This window comes from Galendromus occidentalis, unplaced genomic scaffold (assembly GCF_000255335.2).
Source record: "Galendromus occidentalis unplaced genomic scaffold, Mocc_1.1 scf7180000077530, whole genome shotgun sequence".
In the NCBI taxonomy this organism is placed as follows: domain Eukaryota; kingdom Metazoa; phylum Arthropoda; class Arachnida; order Mesostigmata; family Phytoseiidae; genus Galendromus; species Galendromus occidentalis.
Genome location: NW_003805518.1, coordinates 1,980,382 through 2,005,537, shown reverse-complemented (window position 1 = coordinate 2,005,537; position 25,156 = coordinate 1,980,382). Strand labels below are relative to the sequence as shown.

At 50.9% G+C, this 25,156-nt stretch overlaps 1 protein-coding gene across 1 annotated transcript in view; it reads left to right on the top strand.

The window, feature by feature from the left end:
- LOC100898665 (BTB/POZ domain-containing protein kctd15-like) overlaps positions 1-23,827 on the top strand; it is a 38,891-nt gene extending 15,064 nt beyond the window's left edge. The window contains exons 2-6 of the mRNA XM_003748423.1: positions 5,975-6,109; positions 14,329-14,568; positions 22,820-23,193; positions 23,372-23,571; positions 23,705-23,827. Coding sequence (XP_003748471.1) covers positions 5,975-6,109; positions 14,329-14,568; positions 22,820-23,193; positions 23,372-23,571; positions 23,705-23,827 — 1,072 coding nt within the window. The remainder of the gene's footprint in view (positions 1-5,974; positions 6,110-14,328; positions 14,569-22,819; positions 23,194-23,371; positions 23,572-23,704) is intronic.
- The last annotated feature ends 1,329 nt before the right edge of the window (positions 23,828-25,156 follow it).

Genomic DNA, 25,156 nt, shown 5'->3' with positions numbered 1-25,156 from the left:
CGCCTCATCATGCATTTTTTTCAAAAATCAATCCCTAATCGCTTGGTCGCTCCATGGTCTGCTTAATCCTCTACCAAATCCTCTGAGCTCAGAATTCCGTCAGGGTCGTCTTCCGAAGATTCGACAGAGACAGAGTTGTCAGGTTGACTCCGGGCTCTGATATCGAACTGTAGATCAAATAATTCTATTTGGAGAATCCAGAGGAATTTTCGCTTCTGCCAGCTCCCGACAGAACTCGAGGCTCAAGATTGGTGGCGGAGAGTTCGAGAAGTGGACGTCAGCGGGCGGAAATCGGGAGATATTTCCCTTGCTGTCGCCCGAAGGAAATGGAAACCACGGTATCCACCGGGGAAACACCTTCCCGGGATCACGGAGGGATCAGCCAGATTCGAAACCTTGGATTCACCACACGATACAATGTCACGGTCTTTCATCGCTTATCTGCATCAGACCTGCAGACCCCATCGATAAGACGGCGGTGCGACGGTCGATCCGGGAATGAGAACTCCACCTACCGTATCTGCATTCCTTGCGCCTGACTGAAAGTCCATTGTTCGACATCGAGGCAAGATGCCGACCTGATCACGTGGGGATCTCTACTTCGTGAGTTCCCCATCGTAGGAGCTTCGACCATGGTAACCCATTGTCAGAAACGGAACAGAAGCTCTTGTGGATTCCTCATGACAGAACTAACAAGGTCTGGCTCTGGCGTCGGGGGTCCTCCGGCCCCTCTTTCGCAGACCTGTACGTCACCATACCGCTCATTCGCTCAGTGAAGCTTTCGCGCCGGTTCCCATCTTGATGGCTGAAACGAGTTGAAAACAGAGATTAGGGACGGAGTCGAGAGACAGGGTCGCAATCAATCAAGATGAGATCGAGTAGATGTTCGTCTTCATCGCCGGCAAAGAAGTCAGACAGGGGAAGAAAGAGGCGAGGAAGGAGCAAATCCCACAATTGACCAGGTAGAAGGACGAGAGCGATCGCAGACACACGGAGATCTTCGAGGAGATGAATTGCCATGTGTCATCTGATTGCCGATGCCGGATGTTTGACAAGACCAACGGAGGCCCGGATGAAGAATTCATTCCTATGAGCTCTTTGCTTTCGACTGTCCCAACGCTCCACCGATGATTGTATTTCGAATCCGCGGGACCAGCACTTCTGAGATGTATCTTCTGTGAACAATGTGAATATCGATGGGAAGTTTTGCTCTTGATGAGGCTCCCATCTCGAAACCTCCGCAGCTTCTGCACCGAAGGAGAAATCGAAAAGACTTCTCACCTCGTCTGTCTCCTCTCTGTCGCTCAGCGCTGGTGTGCGTGAGGCGTACTACGTGAAAACGAGCCCGACAGACTGAAGGGACGAATCACATTCATCATCTTCCAGGAGAATGTGAGCGGCGGTATTCTCATTTTCCGCCAATTAACCCTCGGCAATGAATGAGCGAGCGGCATCCCGGCGGAGGAGAAGTTGCCGGCGAGAGATTGCAGGAAAACCACGAGAAAAACTCATTCAGGTGTCCGTTTAATAAGCCACGAGGACGATCCCAGCTCTGAAGATACGTCTATAGATCCTGTTGTTCCAAGTGCTTCTGTCTTCACTCTGGCGGCTGATGCAAAAGCGCCTTTTGCGCCTGTCGGTTAAATGAGAGAGTCACGATCGGCTTGCGATACTCGCGCGTCGAAGGCACGAGCCAGAAGTTTACTCTGCGGCCCTCGGTATCGCCACTTCGGGATCGCGCCTCTCCTGTCGCTGGAATTCACACCGAGAATATTCATCGACGGAACAGACGATTCTATGAATTGGAGAACAATATAGGAAGTTTTCGCTGAACTTCTGCGCTACGTTCTACGGTCCATTTTGAAATTTGGCTCCGAAGGAAAAAGCTCCTCATCGTATTCGACTTCTGCTCCATCCGACGCATTCGAGACTCTCTGCCGCATTCAAGACCCTCTGCTGGCATCGGCGTCCATTTTTTCTACTCAATCGCGGTCTGAGTTCGCCTCGGCCTCGTTGGTCTCTTTTAGTCGGCTCGGTGGCCGTTGATTGCAATCCCTCAAGATCAAACGTCACACCTTCTTTTTCGCTGCTGGTCAGCTCACCGAGCGAAAGCCAGTCAAGATGCGCTCGCCAACCGATTGAATACCTAACTGGCTGACTGAGTGACTGACTTCTGCTTCAGTGACTGCGTCGAAGTGGTCCGAACGGGAGACCGGTCGACCGAACTTGGAGAGGCCTAACGAAAAGAACATCGCATAGATGATCAGAGGAAAAAATATACGGCTCACGCAACGGCGCTCAACGAGCAGAAAGAAACAATTTATCAATAACAACGATGATGATTTCCAATAAACCAGCCGTTCCCTACGAAGACAACTTGACACAGAGACGATTCTCCGAATAGGACAGACGTTCGGATGGACGAGCAACGAAGACTCGGCCGCCCTATACATCTCTCAAAACGACTAATTTCCAGTAATACGTCAGATTGTTCCAACGATCGCTGCTCGATCATCGGCGAAGTATCATCTACAGAAACGACCCTGACAGATCCGAGGAGTCCGGCTCTGGGCCCGTTTTATTCCGCTTTGAATTTGTTTCCGACCGAGCATTATTTATTCGGAGCGTTGCTTGCGGTTACGGATGCGAGGCTCGATCATCCAGCTTTTTTATTAGCTGGATTCTAGCAGCTGAAACGCTATCTGAGCATCGACGTAACCAGATCAAAGAGGGGGCCAATCAGCAACGAGCTTCGCTCCAATCTCACCGATCGCGCTCATCAGCTTCACCGGTGATCGAGCTCAAATTCCCGAATCTCAGTCAGTGTTTCCACTCTCATTAAACGGAGTACGGAAAGGTCTTGCCTCGACGTCGTTTCTTCAGGCAGAGCCCCCCGGAGGCATACACCTCAGCGTTGGATCGAAATTTCCTTTCTCACGGCGAGGGGCTATGGTCCTTTTGTCCCCCCGCGAGGCACGCCACCGGTACGGTGCCATTCCCCCGACGGACTTGGCAAAAGGCGCTATCGTGGTCGGTACGGCTCACGATGGGCCTCGAGCGAAGCCGCCGGCGACGTCATTGCAATTCGGAGTGCTCGTCAGATTGGCGAACGTTCAGAAAACTCTTCACTCAAACAAACCGGGAGATGCCGCTCCAACAGTCGCCGCTTGAGAACCTGATTCATTGCCGCTCGAACCAATGCTCACAATCAGACCCTCGGCATCGTAAATGATATACGTTCCACCGTGAGACTGAAAAATTCCGAGCTTCGGTGGTCGCATCCGCCGAAGCGCACGAAGGTCGATACTATTGCGGGGATATGTACGCTCACTGGTAACCACAGTCTTCGGATTCCGTCACCGTAGTAATCACTAGTTCAGAAGTCATGATGGAGCCCGAATTCCTCTCGGTTCTAACGTAGTGATTACAATAATAGTCAATAAGCGATAAGGAGACCTCGCACGACAATTTCTTGAGTTATCACGGAATTGGACATGAGGAATGTCGGGCGACAGATTTTTCCCCGTATCTTGTCGACGGGTTTGGATGGGCTCATTTTCCATTACATACGAATAAAAACTCTTCAACTCTTACCTCCCCTTGGCAGCGTGGCTCGTTATCTCGGGAAGCTTTCAAGCTACCTATGTAGCTCTGTCAGACCGAGAGGCGTAGACGCGATGTTCGGCAGAAATGTTTCAAACATCGGAGAGTTCGTATTCTTGTACCTAGAAGTACGCGTACGAAACGAGGCAAGGATGTCATTTTATCAGCGCGGACAGTCTTGATGATACTTTTTATCGTCAACAAGCTTCGATGTCAAAGTACTTTATTTCTAATGCGACGCACGAAGCCCACCCTTCGGTGACGATGCGGTTCTCATTAGAGCCGACGTAGAAGATTACGTGGGCATTTTTCTTTCCGTACGCGACGATATTGTAGAAGATCGTATGTCGGTGCATCATGACCATTATCAGAATCATCACTGTCGTAAAACTCTCCGGCGTCTTCAGTGAAATCGCCGGTACCCTCCCAGAGTCCGTCGACAGCGCGGGCGCTGTGGACACACGTACGTACATATACGGCGGTACGTCGGACAACGGGTTAAGGATGCGATTCCGGCCGGTACCGACTAGCTGACTGCTTCATCGACTGATTGAAAGCGTGAACTAGGAGACACCAGAAAATTGATGAGGCAAGGCGCGTCAATTAACAGCTGCGGTCACGAGGAGAGCTGGTCCGGCGGAAAACGCCAAGGAGCGGACATCTTCTGTCTGTCCCCCGTTCGTCTCGTTGCGTCAAATCGGAAGTCGTCGGAACGAGCCCTTACTTCAAGGTTGGAACGATGTGCCCGTAGGCTACAGTCGCTCCTGTGGTCATGGTGCCGCCACTACTCGTACTGGTGACATAACACGGCCAACGTTCTGTAATGATTCCACCCGATCCGCCCGAACGGACGGACGGATGTACGTGTGCGTCTTGGTAATTCCGTAATTTCTGATTAATTGAAGGGAACGCTGTTTTCTGGAAGCCCCCTGGCCTTTTGGCTCGTTTCGCTGTCGCTCGAATCGCTTGCCTAACCCGCTTCTAGTCTCCTCGCTGGTTCTCGTCGTATGTTTCTTCACCATACTCCGAGGCGAGGCCCAGAATTTCATCTCATTCGATTCGGGAGGGAACTCCGAGAAAGGCGAAGTGCTCGAGAGCACATAACGATGGAATCGAATCCCGCGAATCGCCAAACAAGCATAGCTCCGCTTGGGAGAAGCCCCTGTCTGGATCGTCTGTGCTCATGAGGACGATGTCGAGCATTACGCGTTGGGAGACGCAAAGACGGTACAGGCGGAGTGCGGCGCGGCACCGACGAAGTCATCGAGCACTTGCTGTACGAAACCTTTAGCATCGATAGATGATGATAATAAGTCGAAATTAATGACACATCAGTCGTCGCGTCGTCTGATTACGAAGTTGCATGGGTAGATGCCGAGCAGGCGAGCGAGTGAGCGAAAGACCATCGATGAGCGGCAAGAGCGTCGCGGGGATAAAAACAGAATCGAAAATATGCCAAAAACAGCGGGAAAATAAAATGGAGAATCGCGCTCCGGGCCGTCAACTAACCAGGGTCCCTAGCGTCCCCCTGGTGTTTGTACGCAGATCTACAAGTGAGAGCGACTCTGAGGGAAAAACAGGAGCAAAAAAATGCAGAGAAACGAAAACTGCGGCTGAGAGTGCGGCTCGTGCTGTTAGGTTCATCAATCTTCACGGAGAGTTCGATAATAATTATAAGCGCGAGTCTGCAGGTCATGATAGAGAGCCCGTCTACGTGGGGACCATCTCCCTCATTTCAGCCAAAAATCGATAACAGATTCGCGCGCGCTGCAGACACACATGGACTTGTGAAGATCATCAGCTGACTATCTGATCAGCTGGCTCACTATTGATGACCAGCACTAACCCGACTTCAATTTATTCAGTGATAATGTGATAAAGAAGAGATGAATTCATGGCGGGCACGTGAACGCGAGCGGGGAATCCATGTCAACTAATAAAGAGGTGACAAACGGACGGAGTCAAACCGGGCGGTTGATCAAACTGAAATGAAGACGGATGCACGGCCAGACTGCGGAAAGCCGAGAAAGATAATTGAGGTCGGAATCGATGGGAAGGAACATGGGTGTTGCTTGATGGGATTCAGATGGTTTGATTGACGAAAGACATCAACGGAGACGCAACCGCCACTCAAATAGAAAGCTCGTTTCATGATGGCAACGTATTCGGACCCACCTTCACTGCCGCGGCTCAATTCAACAGACTTTGAGTTGCTCCTTTTCGGATAGGAATCTTCTTACTTAGAAATCGAATAGGTCAGCGCTTCATATCCGTCAGCGCAAAGTGTGTCATGGTGAATACGTAGCTTTGTGAACGGTCACCCGCTGGTGTCGATCTTTTGCTTAATCCCTTATTCTCTGCTCGTTTTCAGCCCGATCCACGACCTCTCAAAAGATTCTACTGACTACCCAACGAGAAAAGCTCTGAGGAGGTCCGCGGCGTCAGCAGCCGTCACCGCAGCCATGGCCGCCGCAGCAGCGGCTGCCTCTTCCCAAGACGGATCTCGGTGCGTTGTTGCCCAACTCAATCAATTGTTCATTAACGAGGCTTAGCAAGATGCTCGACTAACATGAGCTTGCTGCGAATGGATCACTTAGAAATGTTTGTGATGATAGCCGAGAGTTGCGCGGAGCTATACGAGAGAATCCGACGTCGTCGGAGAGCCTCTCGATGCGCGGTCTCGCTTCGATCGGCGGAAATTCTCTTCTGGGACTTCAGAAAAATCCGTAACGCCCTACAGGGATCTCGGAGCCAGACTGGCAACTAGTGCGTTCTGGATCACCGGGCGTGCTTCTCTCAGGGATCACAACTGTGGAATTCCTTTCGAAGTTTCTGGAGTCATCTACGATTTTCCCGGCCTTTGGGAAATTAGAGAATGTTGGGAACATGATTCGTCTGGGAATCCCGTAAAGGATTTCGGTCCGTGTACGGGCTGGAGCAATCACTGATAGCTAATTTTCCAACAGAAATTCTCTATCGGGCACGATTTCGCTCGTTCTGTCGTTTATATGTCTTGTCGTCACCTGAAAGGACTGGACAGCGGTCACTCGACGACGGCTCTTCTATCTGACGACGTGTCGTCAGCTTTTTTTTTCTAGGTATGTACTAAAACTCGACGGAAGGCGGAATATCATTATCTCTGTCGGCGTCTGATGATAGGAGCGACTCATGCCGCCGAATCCGGCAATCCCCTCCCTAACGTCCATCGATTCGAGTGCTAGTTAGCCATAAGTAAGCCGGCCAACGTATCAGCCATTTAGTCGAGCTGCCTTCACTCAGTCGGTGCTCGAGTGAGTCAATCAGTTCGCGAGAGCAACGTTCCGGTTATTTAGAGCTAAACTGACGTAAGGACAGAGAAAATGACGGAACGACAGACGAACGAAGGTTCGCTCGGCCGGTCTGGCGGTTTGCAGGCCGATGAGCCGGACTCACAGACTGACTCACTGATACACCGGCTGACGAACCGAGCGGACGGCAGTCAGTCAGTCAGTCAGCAAGCCAGTCGAGCTTTCGGTCAGTTAAACGAACGGATGATCCACAGCGGCGACGGTTTCTGCACCAAGCTTATCGAATAGCCCATTATCGGCAGGAATTGACAAGATAAGCCGAACGTCTGGCCGAGTAGCGCCAGGCACACTTCAGCCCGTCCGTTCGTGCATCCGTCAGTCAATCCGGCATACAAACGGACGGATGCGCTATTCGTCTTCACTCCAGAATGCCAAAAATCAAAGTTTCTGATACGAGACGGAGAACGTTTATTCGTCGAATATGTTTTTCCCCCGTTCGATCACCTTTGGAGTGATTCCCTATTGATCCGCGACGTTCGGTCTCTTCTGGAGCTCTATCGATTTCTACGGATTTTTTCTCTGATCGTTGGGCGCGGAGAGGAATATGATCGCAAATCGAAGCGAGGAATTGTAGGGGAAAATTTCCGAGGGGGAGGGGTATGGGAAAACATGGAGGAGGAATAATCTTTTGAAGTTTCCAAACGGTAGGGAAGCGAAGCGTTGACTCAAAGAGAGAGAACCGGACCTGAGAATGAATTCATCGAAGTCCGCCAATGGGATGGGATCCGATGGAAGCTGGGACGGGAGCGTCGATCGACACGCGTCCGTGTACGATCGTCGTCAACGCAGCCATGAAAAGAGCGGGGAAATTGGTTTTAACTTCTGAAAGCTAAAACCGACCGATTGGATTGAAAACACACGAAATTAGATAAACAACGATTCCTTTTTGGTGCTGGGCGGTGCTCGTGGTCTGGGAGGAAGCGACGCGCCGGAGCATCGGAGGGATGAAATCGACCGGCAAGGAGGCGAACAAATAGAAAAGCCATCTCACACATGATGTCGACGGGAGACTTTTAGCCCAAAAGTATCGAAAGAACGTCCACCGAAAAAGTCGTTGATTGAATTGCTTCTTCCGTGAAAATAACAGAAGGGGGCATGCAGAGATGGGAAATTTCAGTACAGCGGAATGAACCGAGCAGGATCCGGCGTCCACAAGAGATACCCAGAGGATCCCTCTCACGCGTCAAACTGTCCCCGATAATCCTCTTTCTTCGCTCGCGGTCTAAGTCCACGCAGATTGTGGAGATGCATTCCTAAATTTCATCACTACCCGGAAAGATTTTTTACGCGAACTTCCCGGTAACACGAGCGGGGGCGGAGCCTCAGCATATCGCTGTCCGAGCCAGGGCGCCGTCGGCTCCCACACTCTGAAGCTGACTCCATGAGAAACCGAAGTTCGGAAAGTCCGCGAAGGCCAGGGAGAGCGTATCTCCGCTGGAGAGCATGTCACTACAGAATTTCACAGTCAACCGAAAATCTTGCTTCCGTTCACTGTAGGTGTCTCCCGCCGCAGATCGTTGCGGGACAGGCAGACGCAGAATGCTTGTAAGTTCCCGGGAAATCGCTTAATGATATTCAGTTTCGGGTCGGGCATGACTCGAAATCCACGAAGGTAACGGCTTACCGAGAGTTTCGGTGCTGAGACGGGGACGACGAATGAAGTTTTTTAGTCGTCAGTAGATGAATGATGAGAGATAATTCCTGCCTCCGATCCCTCGATGCGAGGTAAGATTTAATCACTTCATTTTAATAATTTGATCCCCGAGAGCAATTTTGAAGAAAAAAGCGAGCGGAAATCTGAGCACGGACACCTGTATCCGGGATGTTGCTCGAGCCCTCAAGACAACCGTACGTTTGTCGAAAAACTCTCTTGTACGTGCTGTACCTTCCCCTTAGTCATTTGAATTGAGCTCCAGATGGCAGAAACTTCGGCAATATCAACGTCCTTTACCAAACCTCTCTGAGATGGTATTTCTGGCGTTCCACACGATCCAGTGGGTACCCCGATCCTCGTTGCCCCATTGCCCTGGGCAAATCAGAAATGGTCCCTTGACGCCGCGCCAGGAATCCTCGATCGCTGACGAGCATCCTTCACCGCGTGCATGTTCACGAAGGGTGTGGAGAGCCTGGCTGACGCACAGAGGCAAGCATGAGACGAACGAGACGAAAACCGGGTGCCTTAGTACTCGATATCCGAACATGGAGCTGGCCCAGACTTCCGTAAATTGCAACGGAATTTCCGTGGCAGCGGCTATAATTACACGATCCAATATGTCCAGAGAGCGAAGAGCGATAATTATTTCGGGTCTTTCATCGGCTGCACGCTTTTACGCACGCTCGGTCTTCAATGGTAGTAGGAGTATCGACTTGTTAGATCATCGCGATCTTGGCGATCCTCCTTGAAACCACGGGAGCCGACTTCAGTACGGGAAGATCGACTATCCGCTCGAAGGCGAGGGCAGACTCATAAAGAGCTCACGGAAAACATAATGGTCGAGATCGGGTTCCTCGCTTGGGGGTCCGATTCCCGAATCACCCGAATATAGCAGAAATCTCCGAAAACTTGAAAATGGAATTCATGCTCTCATCGTCACACGCGGGACTTTGACTGGGAATCCCTCGAGAACTCGCCTTAGTTCGTTCAATGCTCGATCCTTCAGGCGCGGCTTCTCCACGCGGCACCATGCATATTGCAGAACATCGATTGTCGCTTATACCGACAAGTCGATCATGGAAGGGGCAGCGACGGAAGATGCCGTAGCGACGAAAAGATGAAACGGCGAAATAATTGCATGTGCTTTTGACGGCGGCATCACACACCGCAGGACCACCAAGGCTAGCTGATGTTTCTATCGGTGCGACCGTTTACTGCCGTCCTTTGGGCTCTGTATGCTCCGTCGGTGTCGGGGCTCTCAAGTTTTCAATCGCTGAGGCGACTCGACTCGTCAGATCGACACGGAGGATCGATGATTTGTTTCCAGAGCCGCTGCCAGAAGCCGCTGAACCCTTCACGCTGCCGCGATGCGGCTTGATCGGGTTAAAGCGGCACGGCATCTGCTCGATTTTATGGCCGGCTCACGACACCCACGGTTTTGGAAAAGCTGCTACGCTTCCCTATCAATGCACCAATATGATTGAGTCTGCTAAGTAATTTTAATATCACTCAATAACTCATCAGATGCTCTGTCGGGATGGCTCTCTGTTGCCGATATCCGATAAGCTGTGACCGGATACGCCGCTCGTTGTAAATCGTTCAAACTACAGTGCCTTCAAAAGTGATTCCGCGGGAAATAGATCCACTCAGAGCGAGATTCATCACCTGGCAGAGACTTCTCTCGCGAGTCATAATTTTTTCAATTTTCCCGTTTTCCCTGAGCGGATGGTTCTATTGAAAATCTCGCGCCGAAAATCGATGCAATGGAGCGGCGATTGAATCTCGCGATTCGCCTCACGAGCCATAGAGAGCAGGCAACCGACTCTCAGAGTCCGGATACTGAGCAACGACATTAGGCTCGATGAACGCCCTGGGCGGCGCCCAAGGATTTCTGGAGCTGTATGTGGAAGTGTGCACAATCGTTGTACGTGTGTGATACTCGGAACCGGCGGCATCAAGACTGCTTTTTGGGGCATCTTCAGAGCAACACGTTCAATTTCCGCTCTTCAGTCGACTCAGGCAAGTATGTCGCCAGAGGCGCACAGGCCGGGAACGATCGCCCCTGCCCCCGTCGTCGTCTTCCGCCCCGAGTGACTCTCTCCCGAATGCCCCTCCAGGTGCTACCCTCGTTTCGTTTCCCCCAGTCCACACGCTGCGTCTCCCACTCGTACGTCAGGCCCGCCTAGAGCCTAAGGCTCTGCGTTCACCACGACTAATACAATATTCACATGTCCGCGGGGCGAAAACGGCACACCGATAGCATCGATTGCCCTCGGCGGAGCCCCGAGGAACTCCTACTCTTATCCGATCACTCTTGAAGCTCGACTCAAAGCGAGGCATCTCCGCCAACGTCTGAACTTATTAGTGAGGTGTGTGTGCCGCTTCCATCGATCGATCCATCGTTCCAAACAATCATCTGCTCCATCGCCAAGATGAATAGTTCTCCGGTCTCAGCCTCCTGCCGCTATTTTCACACAGCTCGAGGAGCCTCTTCGGGTATGAATTTCACGTGCGCCCCCCTGAGTCAAGAGCGCGTGAGGAAGATTGCACACGGAGCATTCTGCGAAAAAAACATCGAATTCGTTGACGACGTGAATTTTGTGAATTTCTTCCGATAAAATCGGTGCCGAAACGGACAATCGGTCGACAGCGCTTCAATTTCAGAGTGGAACGATTTTTTTCGAAAACATCAAAAACATGGGGAAAAAAAGAGCCGAAGGTCAAGCCCTCGGCAAGACCAATGTCGTTAAAGAGATGGCCGAAAGAAAATAATTGAAACGAAGTGGACGCCGTCACTATTTTCCTTCCATCGCAAGGGTAGTCGTGTTGGTAGTTTTTTTTGGCTCCATTTCTTCTTCACTGCCTGTTCCAAAACCACGAGGGAAGTCGCAGTTCAGACTTGTAGACCGGGTGTCGCCTCCCTCGGAAGAGAAAAGAAGGTAAAATGTATTCGGAAGCCATGGCTGATCTCCGGAAGCCGTACAGGTCCGGTCTTGATCTTCGTCGATTTTTCGGTGTGACTTCTAGGTAGCGGAATATCCGATACATATCTGGACAAAGGCCAAGTACTCTCGTCGGAACTGCATGAGACACGACTTGCGTCCAGTCGCTGATCTAGCAGACTTGCGGAAGAAGGATCATCCCGAGGGTTCCTTTCTCGGATTTCTCTGGAACACTCGAGTTCCCGATGCCGATAAAACTATCTCCCTTGCGGAACAGATTTTTCCGTTTCATCCGCTTCGGTTCTTTTTTTATTCCTTGACAAGATATTTCGAATCCGGTCCGGAATACTCAAGCGGCGTCCGACCGTCCATGTAACAGTCGCTATTTCACCGCCAAACAATGATCTATGGTCGGCATTCCCCATTTTCATATCGAGCTCGCTTGTGATGGTTGGTACATTTTCTACATTCGGGAAGATCCTCATGACGAATCTAGCATTCATTACAGAAAAATAGACACCGATGCTGACACACTGCGAGGGGCGATCCATTACTATTATTTTCCTACGGATGACCTCACGGAAGGAGGAACCGCAGAAATGAAGAGGGGGACGAGCTCAGCGGATGATCCCAGAAGGCACCAAGTGTCGGACACGACCATTCTGCCGTCTGACATGCTCGAGAGCGAACTTCAGGACGTTGTCCAATCTAATTATATTCTGCCTTGATCCCTCGGTTCCTGAGCGGAGTTTTTCGGCTCGAATGGTAAACCGGGGACAGAGCGCGCTTACGGCAAGCAGTAAACCACGAAAGCTCGCTTTGTTTCATCGCGAACGGGGTCTCGTCAACGAATCTAGAAAGCAGCGAGGAAAGTTTGAGCTCACGGCGGAATCGTGATTTAAATTCACTGCTTCTATTTCTTCTCCCTTTACCGAAACTTAATTGTCGCACCTGGGGGCGACCGCGACTTTCTCAGTCCACTGCCGAGATAACAATGAAACGAATTACCGGGAGCAAAACGGTAGCGGCGCTCGAACAATGCTCGCTTTCTCATATTTAACAAATATGGCAACGCTTGTATGCGACCTTCCGACAGAGCCGTAAGGCTCGGGTAGAAATAATGCTACGCGCACCGCTATGTTTATCGGCTGCGTCGTTTACCTCAAACGCTCGGAGTTGACCGATTAAGAGGCCAACGACTACAGAAATTCGAAAAAATCGACGGCGTTCGCTTCTACTCCGTCAAACCATCGCATAAAGAGCCTGAGAGGAAATCGAAGATCATCGATTATTATGCTTCAGCGAGTGTTAAATGAGATTATCGGATGTGCGAGATCGACTACATCGACGACAGATCGTGTTTACAATAATTACTAAATTCAAATCGGCTGGAGATTCCCCTGTCGTTCACCGATCCATCAAGCTAGTGAATGGAAATCCCTGACTTGCCAGAGTCTCACGGCGAGACCAAGATTACGCGGCAGAAGCGGGATCGAGCAAGCTGACAAAAGCAATGGGGACCGCCACATAGGCTCTCCAAGCACCGAAAATTTCCTCTTAGATGAATTTTCTGAAAGCATTATTCTTCACAATGTTCCTCCAGCCTGCCTCTGCACAGGAGATTACGCCGCTCCCGACGTGAGAGCATTTCAGAGCAGAGCTATGCTTACAAGAAGTGTGGTGTGAAGCAATTAATCGTGAGAGGACATGTTTTCCGGTTATTCCCGCAAACTGCTGCTCACGGGCGCGAGATCGGAGTGGCTTTCGAGTGGCTCCCGATGGAACCGCTTTCAATCCCATCGGTCGCCCGACAGGAGCGACCAAAGGGTAGCTCACAGATAATGGCTATGAGCCAGGAAGAAGGATGTGTCTAGCGCCCGCGCCAAATTCTCGTAGTTTCAGCCGAAATTTTCGGTGCGGCTTTTTCTCCGAAATTCGGGAGTGGTCCCCACAGCGATCCGGCGCTCGCTCGGACTCCCTCGAGCTCCCTCGTGCTCCAATTTTTCAATCCCAACCTGCATGATCGCTGGATCGGTTTGTCGTGGTCGTCACAATTTAATCTGCTGCCGAAACGGTATCGAGGGAGGACCGAGGATTCGCCTGTACAGCGGTCGCATCAATCATCTCGTTTTCACCCTGAGGAGTTGAGCTGTCTTGGCTGTATCTTCGGACCCGATTGTTCTTCTAAGGTGAAGTCTCACTCAGACAGTCAGTACCGCACCTCGGACAACTTCATTACACCTGGGTGGATTGTTAGACAGCCCGGCAAGGCTCATTAATAACTCAGCTAATCGTTCCCGATGACCAAATCAGCTATTAGCCTTCTCGAGGCTGATCGGCAGTTTCCGAAGTCGACTGAGATCCCTCGTGTCGTCGTCCCCGTTCTTCACTTGACGGTTCCTCTGCTCTGATGATTGTATGACTTCATCAGCTAGTTGTTGGCAACGTCGTCCGCCCGCTTGAAGCAATCCCGCTTTCTCTCTAGAATTGATTCGAGCTTCAATTACATCGAGTGGCTCCCATTCCAATGGCCGAGTTTGTTTATTGGCAGAGTGGTGATTAAGACAAGTAGTAGTAGCAGCAGCAGCAGCCGCCGCAGCGGTAAGAAGCGACGGCGCGGCCGAATCGAATGGACGACGACAGCATCAATTGCAGCCGAATTGAAGTCGCTCGACGACTGATTGGTCGGCAGTGTTCGAAAAGTGTTTGCGTGAGGCTCTAGAAGGGAATGCTCATTCGTGAAGCTCCACCTGATCCATAAACAGCGCCATAATTGTTCCAGAAACCCATGGATGGATCCGAAGATTCTCCAGATGGCGGCAGCCGCAGCAGCCCACGCGAACGCGCAAGCGGCTCAGGTAGGGTCGTCCGGTGGCTCCCCTCCTGACATGTATTCGTCGGCGGCTCAACCTCCCAAAATCTCAGGAATCCCGTGCGTGGCCGCGGCTTCGCGTTATACAGCTCCGGTGCACATCGATGTCGGAGGGACGATATACACTTCGAGCCTAGAAACCCTAACCAAGTGAGTAAACTTGTCTGTCCCCGATCGAAAAATCAGGTTGCATCGCCAGAAGGTGGGAGATTATTGCAACGTAGGGATGATGATCAGATCTTCTGTACAGAGGGGAGAAATTCCCCCCAACCCTCATACCCCCCATAGGCGTGGGCTCTCCTGGATTGGAACCTTCCCAATTTCCCTAGGTTTTCCGAGTTCCCCCTTCGATCGCGATTTTTTCCCTTCCGACTCCTTACGTCCCATAAACTGGCCTTATATCTCGACAGAGATGACAGGGGTCTCCCGTCTTCCTCTCTCGAAAATTAGAGCATTCAGCAGCTGTCCGGGCGTCACTGGGAGCACCGAATAGTTTATAACCATCTGCGGCGGTATATCGGGCACAATGGTCATCTCATTCTGGCCTCGTGCTGTGGGTTGGAATCAGTAGTTGTAAACTGAGCCAAGAAGAGCTTCCTTTCTTCAAGAAGCGAAAATTCCGTTTAGGCGTCAAACAATAGAACGAACGTGTAGAGCAGTAAACGGGGAAGTAACGTCGAAGCCAACCTCGTGAGGCGGCTGGATGAGAGTGGAGAGTGATGCTCAATATACTTGGGTCCTCATGCGAAGCGATCCTGAAGCGAGGTTCAGAAACGACGTCGGTGCGCGACCGCTCGTCGGAGCGATCACGACATTGCTCCCTGCCTGATCGTAGCTCTTTTGACTTGAAGACATGGGCGTTACGTTTTCAGTACTCCACTTCTGATGACCGGCTTGCCTGTCTGCCTTTCCAGCACGGTCTACCTTTCAGCGGTTGGTTCTCGGCATACGGATGGTGGTGTTTCGAGTTGCGGACACGGGAGGATAACAACAATGATAAAATGCTGATGAACATCCTCATCGTTTCGCCCATGTTGATGCCCGGGATGATTCGCCTGATGATGGCGGGGGGAAGGAAAAACACGACATCAAAGACGACGCTTTCGAGCAAAAGTCATTGCTGCAGGGTGACGACGGGTGGCTTGACCTCTGCGGGTCGAATATCGACGCATGGATTTCGGGCTGATCAAAAAGTCAAGGAAAACGGGTCGCATGAAGATTTGCAGCGGTTTCGTGCGGTTTCGGTGGCCGCTCCAACCGTGAAAAGAGGAGCTTAGCCTTTGGCTTCTCCTCCAGAACGACTAATCTTTCCTCTCCGGTCGCTCGGCTCCTAGTTCGGGTTGTGGATTTATACTATCACAAAACCAGCAGCCCAACACAAGCATCATGGATTGTGCACCGCGTGCGTAGTGGTCGTGTCGAACTGATTACATAAGTTCCGAAATGAGTACTTTTCGCAGAATCGGGACTTCGTGTATCGATTGTTATGGCCTCTCGATTCCGCTCACTGATGGAAATTGGTACCGTGGTATGGCGACGGACATCAGAATCAATCAGCGAACGATTCTACGATGATACGGGAAACTCCCACCGGATCGATCCATCTTCGAATAATCAGTCAGAGATTCAGTGTCGCATCGCTTCGCCGACGATCCAAGACGCCTCGAAGACGCCGGCGAAAGTTAATTTTGAGAAAAGAAGCTCCTTCTAGTCCGTAATTCAATGTAGTCAAGCGAGTCAGGCAGCGTGTCAGCGCATTTGGAACTCGAGTCATGTCGACACCAAAAGTTCCGGTGGCGTTCGACCTTCGACCTCGTCTACGAGCTGTGAAGGACTGCCAGGACGACAGCATCACTGGAGTCCCAGCTCAAATGTCCATAAACAGTTCGGAGATGATGGGGTGGAATTTCCGCAAGCATTGCGGGCGGTTGCCAACACGTCGCTCCAGGGCTCTGTACTGTTTTTGTAATCGAATGACGGTCTTTCAAAGAGCGTCCTGGCTCACTGGGCTGAGTGAGACATTCTACGGCGAGCATTGTTCGAGCGCTTATCAAGTTCAGAAGCGCTCATTGGAGCCGCGTTTCATTTCCGTGACTGAACCTCGAGCCTTCGTTCGGTTACCGATGAATTACCTGAATGGGTGCCGAGAAAAAACTTGCCCCAGACGCGGTCTGCGAGAAACTTACAGCCCTCATCATAGGATTAAGACTGATGAGGAAGAGAGGAGCAGGAAAGCCAGCAGAGAAAAATCGCTTGCCCACCAGGCACGAATTAAGCGGGACCGGTATGTCTTCGACGGACTAGCTGTACGTACCTACTGGGGAGCCGAAGGGTCAAAGGCTGCGATACACCCTCAGGCAGTGCGAATGGTGTTCGCCGTGGTTTCATCCAATATCTGTTCAGATCCATCGGGGCACAGCGAAGGAAGCTTCGCGTTGGCTGACTTCCCTAGCGAGCCGCCATGCTTGTTGTCGATTACGCATATTAGCAATCATTGAGAATCACTTCGGAGATGCCCGCATATCAACTTTGCATAACATCATTGTGGTCTGCGACGATGACGGAGGCGGGAGCGGCTCGTTCCGCACCCGATGGGTAGCAATGAATTAAGACGAGCGGAATCGCTCTTCGAGTGTGGTCTAGAAGAGAGTGGTTCGACGAAGACAGACGAAGAGGACGAATCCATGCAATAAATTCCGCTCACCATAAGTTCGGCGCGATTTCTTGGAAAGCTGTCAGGAGTAGCATTCGAGGAACTTGTGGTAAAGCTCCATCTGCGTTCAAATCGCCTCCCGGAGCACGAACATTCGCACGGGCTCTCAGCGGCCGGCGGCACGTCCCGGAGAATGACAAGCCCGAGAAAATAGTCGAGTTTAATTGAGTTTTCGAAAGAGACGCGTTTCTATTTAATTGTGAGGCTTTCCCACGTGCGTCACTGAGTAATTATTATCTTGTGGGCTACTTCTCGATCTCATCAAGACTCTCTTCTACTCTTTTTATGTTCCTTGCCCACAAGTTAGTTTTTACACGTGAGTTGCTGATGTAGTCAAGCTCAACTCAGTATTTCATATCCAGCATCAATGCTGTCGCACATGTCCGTCGCTCGAGAAACCAGAACGAGTAAACAGCGAAGGGCGCTCGCGGGAACGTTTATCGCACATTTCAGAAACAGACGAGCTGCGCGATGAGCCAGGTTTTCGGGGTCCTTTACTATTCAAAGTCTATGTCTGATTTTTCCAAATTCCTGTACATTGCTCTAGTTTCGTTATCTCCTGTCTCCTATCCGTTGAACAAATATTTTACAGGCTCCAAGCCCCAAGAGCTGATTATAGGCAAAAATAAAACGGGATCCACGCTGTCGGTACGGAGTCATAGGTCCGATCATTGATGCGTGACACGTGCTTATCGGGGAATCTATAACCTCGAACAGAGTGTCATGACCCGTAAAAGTTCGCTCGAAACTCGAAATTCCCTCTTGTTTCGAAGTCTCACCCCAACTTCCTGATCTCCTTGGCTTACTCTCATCCCTAAGTGATTTGTTTCCCGAGTGAGCGTGCAAATAACTACGTTCCTCAGACTTGAATTTCCCTCCCGTTTCAACCAAGTACGAAAATCCCAAAGGGATCGGCGACTCATACGTGTCGACGTTTGTTGATGGAGACGAACGGTGAAGACCGTTGCCAGGCGGGTACACATAGGAACGTTTCCTATCAAATCGATATTTTCGCTTCTAAAGTTTAATTTGATTTTTATTAATTACACGAGGACCGCTAATTTTTCGAACTCCGATCACCATTTCTCATGGTGTCTTCCCTCGGCTGAGGCTGTCAATGCGTGTTTCAGTCAATTTTTCCATGAGAAGCGAACGTATGCCCGCTGACCGGCCGAGCAAGGGAGAGACGGTGTTCGCAATTTTCTTGGGAGAAAGTCCACCGTGTTGAGAGAAGAGTAATAAAATAGTTTTATTGGATCTTCAGACTGACGAAAAATCTTCTGGCCCCACCCTGCCGTAGGTACCGGAAGGAGAGCCGGAATCCAGCGTAGTCGTTGCGGGCAGAGAGAAAACGCTCTGGCACATTCGGTGCATCGTTAGTTTTTGCTGTATTTTTTTGTCGTATCTACGACGGACGAGACCCGCGAGGGAAGAGCTCCCAACGGGCGAGGTTGTGTGGGGTGTGTTCATGCCTTATCTCTGGTATGGAGTAGAGGCTCGGTTTGTTCCTCCTGCGCTTTTTTCCCCGAGGGCGGGACACAGCTCAACTTCATTCCGCATTTGGCAACGCTTGAGCAGTCTGTTCTGTCCTATCGGTCCGGTCACACTTCAAAGACATCTGCGCGGATGCGTCGTCGAGTTCTCTTCGAATATAGGTATCAGTGGTCAGCGCCGGAGCTACAGTACTCCTGGATGAGTATTCCCACCTAATATCCTGGTCGCGGCGTCGGGCGTCGTAGATACCGTATCGATCCCGAAGAGAAGCATCCCTGAGCTGACGCTGATGATTCCAGATCGAGGCTGGACGATAAAAAAAAAATGAGCACACCCACCCGGACTTCGGGGCTCAATGTCCAGTGAACTTGAAAATTATTCAGGTCGTCTAACTGAGTTAGGGGATTAGACGTACCTTCTGACTTCGCTTATGTTTCAATTCCCCCCCGAATCATCAATCCCTCAACGGGAATGGAGTCGTATCTGATCTCGATCCGGATCGATGGGCCAGCACCCCGATAGCCAGACCGTCGGTCGGCGTCGCTTCACACGCGCGACACAAATTGTGCGAGCGGAAATATTAATTTTCCCGCTTCTCCCTTCACATAGAGGTCCTCAACGAATGTGCTTGCTCGGTCTCAACTCACGCGCCACAGCGTTATCTCGTGACACAAGAATTCTCGCGGAGATCATAAATCAGTTGTTTACATTCTCTACACGCAAAAACGTTCCGTGGAGCATTTTTATTTGAGGGATTAAACCCGAACTCTGGGAAAATCGGTGAAATCGTGTCGTCTTCCCTGCCGCTCGCCAGCACCCAACGCAAATCAAGCCTTCAAGAGCGATCAGTACATTCGGCAGATTGGTTCCCGACTCGGATTACTGATGCCCAATAGCTTCTCTGCGAACGACAGTGCTATACGCTTGAGAATTCGTGTTTGTGGCAGCTCCCTTCGGCGACGTCGTTTATGCGAATCCTATAGAGCTCGGGACGAATATGCAGGTCGTGGGTTCAAGATGTCATTCCTCAGCCGTAGTCAACGGCGCGGTGGCTTTCGACGGCCGAAATAAGACGAGAACATGGCAATTAAACACTTCGCACGACGGAGGAGCGACTCATTTAGATTTGTCAAGTTTTCATCTGCTTTCACAGCAGCTGTATATTTGCGCGAAACTAAGTAAGGCTTAAGGGAGGCTCAAAATGTTCGGACCGTGAGAACCATGAGGGCCTGAGGTCCCATTCGGCTCTACGGAACTGAAAGCGGACGGTAGAGCCGTCAGCCGAGCCATCCCAAGTCGTGGCAGAAATACGTACAAAAAAAGGAGAAACAGTAGAACAACGGGAAAGTCGTCTCGGTCACTATTATGACCATTTATGCCCCTACGGCTACAGAAGAGGCTGATAACAATGTTTTACGAGCATTTCAGCGCATCGATTTCTCCGAGACGTACAATTTCGTGCGAACCGATGCGATCGCTTCAGTGTTCCACTTCGGGAGGAACTGCTCCTCCTTAATATTTCCTACGCTTCTCAGATCGTCTCTATGGCTTCGATTCCGAGACAACGCAACAGCGTGGCGGATGGATTAGAAATTCCACCGGAACCATCACAGAGACACAATCGCGACGATCTCGCGAGCCGATACGATGGCTGACTCTAGTGAGAAAATACGAAGATCATCGTCCCGGGCCACGGAATCGAAACTCCGGAGTCCTAGCAGATGTTGTGATAATTATTACGTTTCATTCGTTAAGTGTTAACATGCCTGAGCATCGGATGGCGGGGTGTGTCCGACTGGCTGGCTGAGATTGGATTAGCTTTCCGAGCAGCCATCTCAGCCGATCCGGGCTGAGATCGCAGATTGGAGCAGAAAGTATATCAACGCGAGGAAGATTGACGTCGCCTTTACGGTTGCTGGCGTCGCTTGAATCAGTGAAAAAAACGCCACAGAATCAGGATCGTCTTCAGCGGCGTTCGCTACGCGCCTCAAACTACCTCACTCTATCGAAAGAAAATCATGAGCTGCAAATTGTCTAAATAACACTGACGACGCCGGAGTGGTGGGTAGATCGATAGAGAACGCTGAAGCATCTGTCGACTCGCTAGCCGCCGTTCCACTGCGTAGCCCCTACTCCCAGTCAGTCAGTCAGTTGGCCGGTTGGCCGGCCGGCTGATCGGCCGTCGGTTGGCAGAACTAACTACAAAGTGACTCGACAAGCCGCGCGCCGTTTCCATCTTCCTGTCGCCGGATCGATTCGCCATCTCGGGAAACCGTAGGACCGGCGAGCGATCGGCAACTCACCGAGATCAGATGTGAGCTTCGGTCCTGCACGGCTGGTGAAATATGACATTCGGAGATAAAACCCGCTTACGACTACACCCGAGCTGACCATTAACGACTAAAACTATGGGTCTTCACGATCACACGTTTGGCACGGGTCGGCCATTGGTGCTGCCGATCGTTCTTACGCCGTTCGATTTTGATTGCGAGCGAGCGACAGATTCGCCGTTCGTCGGTGGATACCCTGAGCCGGATTCTGCTCGAGTAATTACCACAGCCGGTGGCGGTCGCGTTCGTGCTGTATGAGAGAAGGCGCAGGCCGAGGTGAATCTTTACGATATGGATGACTGAACGGTCAATTCATTCTTCATCTTCCTGATCATCAAGCCCGTCGTCATCGACTCTCTGTCATGATTATCGGCTCGATTCTGGCCATCGCGCGGGCGGAACAGCACCGAAGTAGCGTAGCACTCGTCGACAGGTCGGGGAGCGGATTATTTTTCCCCGAGTACTTGGAGGAAATTCTGGCTCATCATGCAACATACCTCTCCGATGTCAATCATGATGGGACGCTCGGGTCCCATAAATGATCTCAACGGTTCCCGACTCCGAGCCGCTGGAGGATTCCGAGAGGTCGGTCGCAGGCGAAGATTCCATGAGCAGATCACGAGTTCTGACATACCTACGTTTGGCGACGTCCGGACACGTTCGGCTGCGAGCCACATACGATTCCGAGACTTCCCCTTCTTCGTTCCTTAGCTGATCCACAGCGAGCTCCATTCTGGCGATGTTGGCTCCGTAATAATAATTATCCTGTACAGAAATCTGTCAACCCAGCCGCCGCATCCCGCCCACTGTTTTAAGACTTTATTATACAGTGCGTTTATCAGCCGCGACAGAAGCTTCGTAACAACTCTGTCCTTATCAGATGAGCGGCACTCTACCAAACCTTACGACGAACTCAGCATCCGACGGGTCAGTAGAACGCGTCTGTGAGAGGGGGAGGAGATTTTCTGTCGTTTTCGGCTACCGGAATCCTGAGACTCGTGAGACGAGTGGGGGAAGTTCTCTTTTCATCGAAAGAGCCCTGGATCCGATACTCTTGAGCTCCCGATCGGAGAAACCTTTGGAAACTCATCGATTTGGGTCGTGTTCTGACACTAATTCCGTTATCACGGATCCATTTCTACATGCATTCCTGGAGTGAAGAATACCGACACCAAGGAGTGCAAAAGAATCGAGAATTCACCCGAGAATCGGATGCACCGATTTCCCATTTGCAAAAACTACGATTTTCGTAAACGGCGCAGGAATTCCAAGGGTCCCGGTACACAGCCATTTTTTATCTTCTCCAAGATTTATAAATTTAAACCAATCAATTGTTCTAGCTGTCACGCCTCCGTTGTTTCGGAGGGTAGGTAGATAGGAGGATAAAAACTGAAGTTGAGCATACTTCCATTGATTTTGAGAAGAAGAGATGAGAATCATGAAAAAGCCGAGGAAGTGAAGGAATTAATTCGGGGCGTAGCTCTTCGTTTTTTCGTGTTTAACGCCCTTAAGACGCTCTCATCTCCAGTGGCAGCGGCGACAGCATCGGCGATAGCGACGAAGGGTCTCTCGTGTCACTCCACACCGACTGAACGTAGATCCACAAGACATTAAAAAGCCTTCAATCGGTTTCCTCGAGTGCTCTTAATTCAAGAGTTGCTATCGGGAGCATCATGGTAAACATCCGGCTCGGATGCGGTGGAGAACGGGGTGAAAACTATGTACGAACGAGTCTCGCGATGAGCATCGACATCATCGAGCACGAACTCTTTCGCCGATGCCGGGCCAGTCATCGATCCATCGTTTGATGGTTGTTTCGTCTGGCTTTTATTGTTCGTTACTAAAAGCACGGTTTTTACTCCAGGTATCCCGAATCTCGGCTCGGTAAGCTGTTCAACGGATCCATTCCCATTGTTCTAGACTCGTTGAAGCAGCACTACTTCATCGATCGGGACGGAAAGATGTTCCGTCACATTCTGAACTTCTTACGCACCGGCAGCCTGGTTTTGCCGACAGACTTTTCCGAAACAGCTCTGCTGATCGAAGAAGCCCGTTATTACGATATACCCTCACTGAATAGAGCGCTTCAAGAATATCCGGCTGTGAGCAATGGGAGTTCTTTGAAACAGAACGGGACTCCCGTGAATCCGAAAAGAGCGCGACTTGAAAAAGCTCGGCTCGAAGAACCGAAAGAAGACAGCTACCAATGTCTCTCGCTCAGCATTTCGCCCGATCTAGGTGAGTTGATTTTCCTTCCTGAGCGAGATTTTGTCTCCAGACTTCTTCGAAATCTCGTTTGATCTTTGGATGGATTGACGACGCGACTCATGAAAAGGCATCTGCCGCTCATCCTGTCAAGAGGCACTCTCGTTACTTTGTTCCAACACAGATCTAATCGAGCTCCTCGCTTCTTCAGGTGAACGTGTTCTGATTTCTGGCGACCGCGCTCTCATGGAGGAAGTATTCCCCGAAGTTCTCCAACCTATTGAGAGCTCCGCGTCGGCGGCGACCTGGAGTTCCCAAGACTCGAAACAGGTTCTTCGCTTTCCGTTGAACGGATTCGCCAAACTCAACTCGTTGCAAGCCATCGAGAGGCTGCTCAACAGCGGATTCCAGGTGATTGAGGAGGGAGTCCACCTTACGAATTATTCCATCATCCCGGATCTGCGGCTCCGCCGACTGCGGAGCTTCATTTATGGATATTTTTCCCGGAACAGTTGTCTTACAAAGTTCTCTTTTCTCCCTGCAGCTGATCTCTTCCACTGGCGGTGGTAGCGGCGTAGATGGTGCCCAGTTCTCGGAACATCTGTTCGGTCGTCGTACTGAGAGAGGAAAATACCCCGTCGGTAACCGAGGCGTCAAGACCGAGTAGACTGAGCTGTACATACAGAAATGTGTTGAGATGGAGGGTCGGAAGAATCGAAAGAGATCAATCTCAATTTTAAATGATCTTAATATTATATAACGAAATGCAGCCGAATATCTAGCGCCGACCACACGTTTATCGACTCTGAGTAACCAGTACCGAGTAACCACTGTTAGGTTTTGATAGTGATGACGAAGACGTGTGTTTGTGTGTAAATAAATCTACGACTTTAAATGAATGCGAAGAACCTATTTTTCGGCAAGAGAGCGGGCAATAATGGCCGAGGACGCAATCAGCCAGCTTAGCGCGGCTTCAGGAACTCCGAGGAATCTCTGGATGAGGCGACCGAAAATCATCGGAGTTCAATACTCAGAATCCAGAGCCCTTGAGAGAATGATTGCGACCACGGACGAACCGAATGATTCTTCAAACAAGGCGAGGTACCAAAGTCCGAATTTCTCTGAAACTGTAAAAAAATACCATCCCCACCTGCACATCAGCCAAATTCTTGAACACATACAGCATGATGGGTCTGCACATCCAGGGATCGTCAATGTATGAAGGATTTTTCCCATACTTTCCCTGATGGGGAATTATACCGCGAAATCGGAGACAGACGACTATCCGGAGACCGGAGCTTCACGCGACATGCAAGTAAACGGATACATTGAGTTTCTTATCGCGGGAAAGCACAACTCTCAATCATAGGTTGCGCAGTCAGCGAGCCCGGTTAGTGATTCCCCCCCTCTCCCGGTTAACCCGCGCGGCTCGAGATCCTCGAGCCTGAAGTCCACCAATGCGCGATTCGTCTCTTGAGAACGTATCGAACGCGAGCCATCGATAAGGAGGAAGCTTCCCATGCGAAAAGGTGCCATACCTGCCGCCTGCACCTGTTTTCGGCGATAGTTCGCCCGTATACATTATTAGCCCTCGTAGACGGGTTCCGTGGAAGGAATATCTCAGGTGAAGCTTGAGGACGTTGAACTCCGCTATGTGCTCCAGTTGGGTTGGTCAGAGGAAATTCGCATCCTCCGCAATGGTCGATTGAGAGTCTTGAATATAAACCTTCCCGGTCCCGTTCGCCGGGCATCGGGGCTCCGGTCGGCACCCCCGTCTCCCCTCGATGCTCGCAGCCTACCGGTAGGTCGGCTGCGTCAGCGAGCATTCGAATGAGCCGTCGGCTGCAAAACTTCGGACGAGAAAAAAACGGACGGAACTCGGGATAAAACTCGAATTGAAGGGAGAACTTCGGTGAAGAAGAAGCTGAAGTCTTTGGTCAAAGGTTTCAGAAGCGACGTATTCGACCGGTCCTGCTGGAAACGTGAACAATGAAAC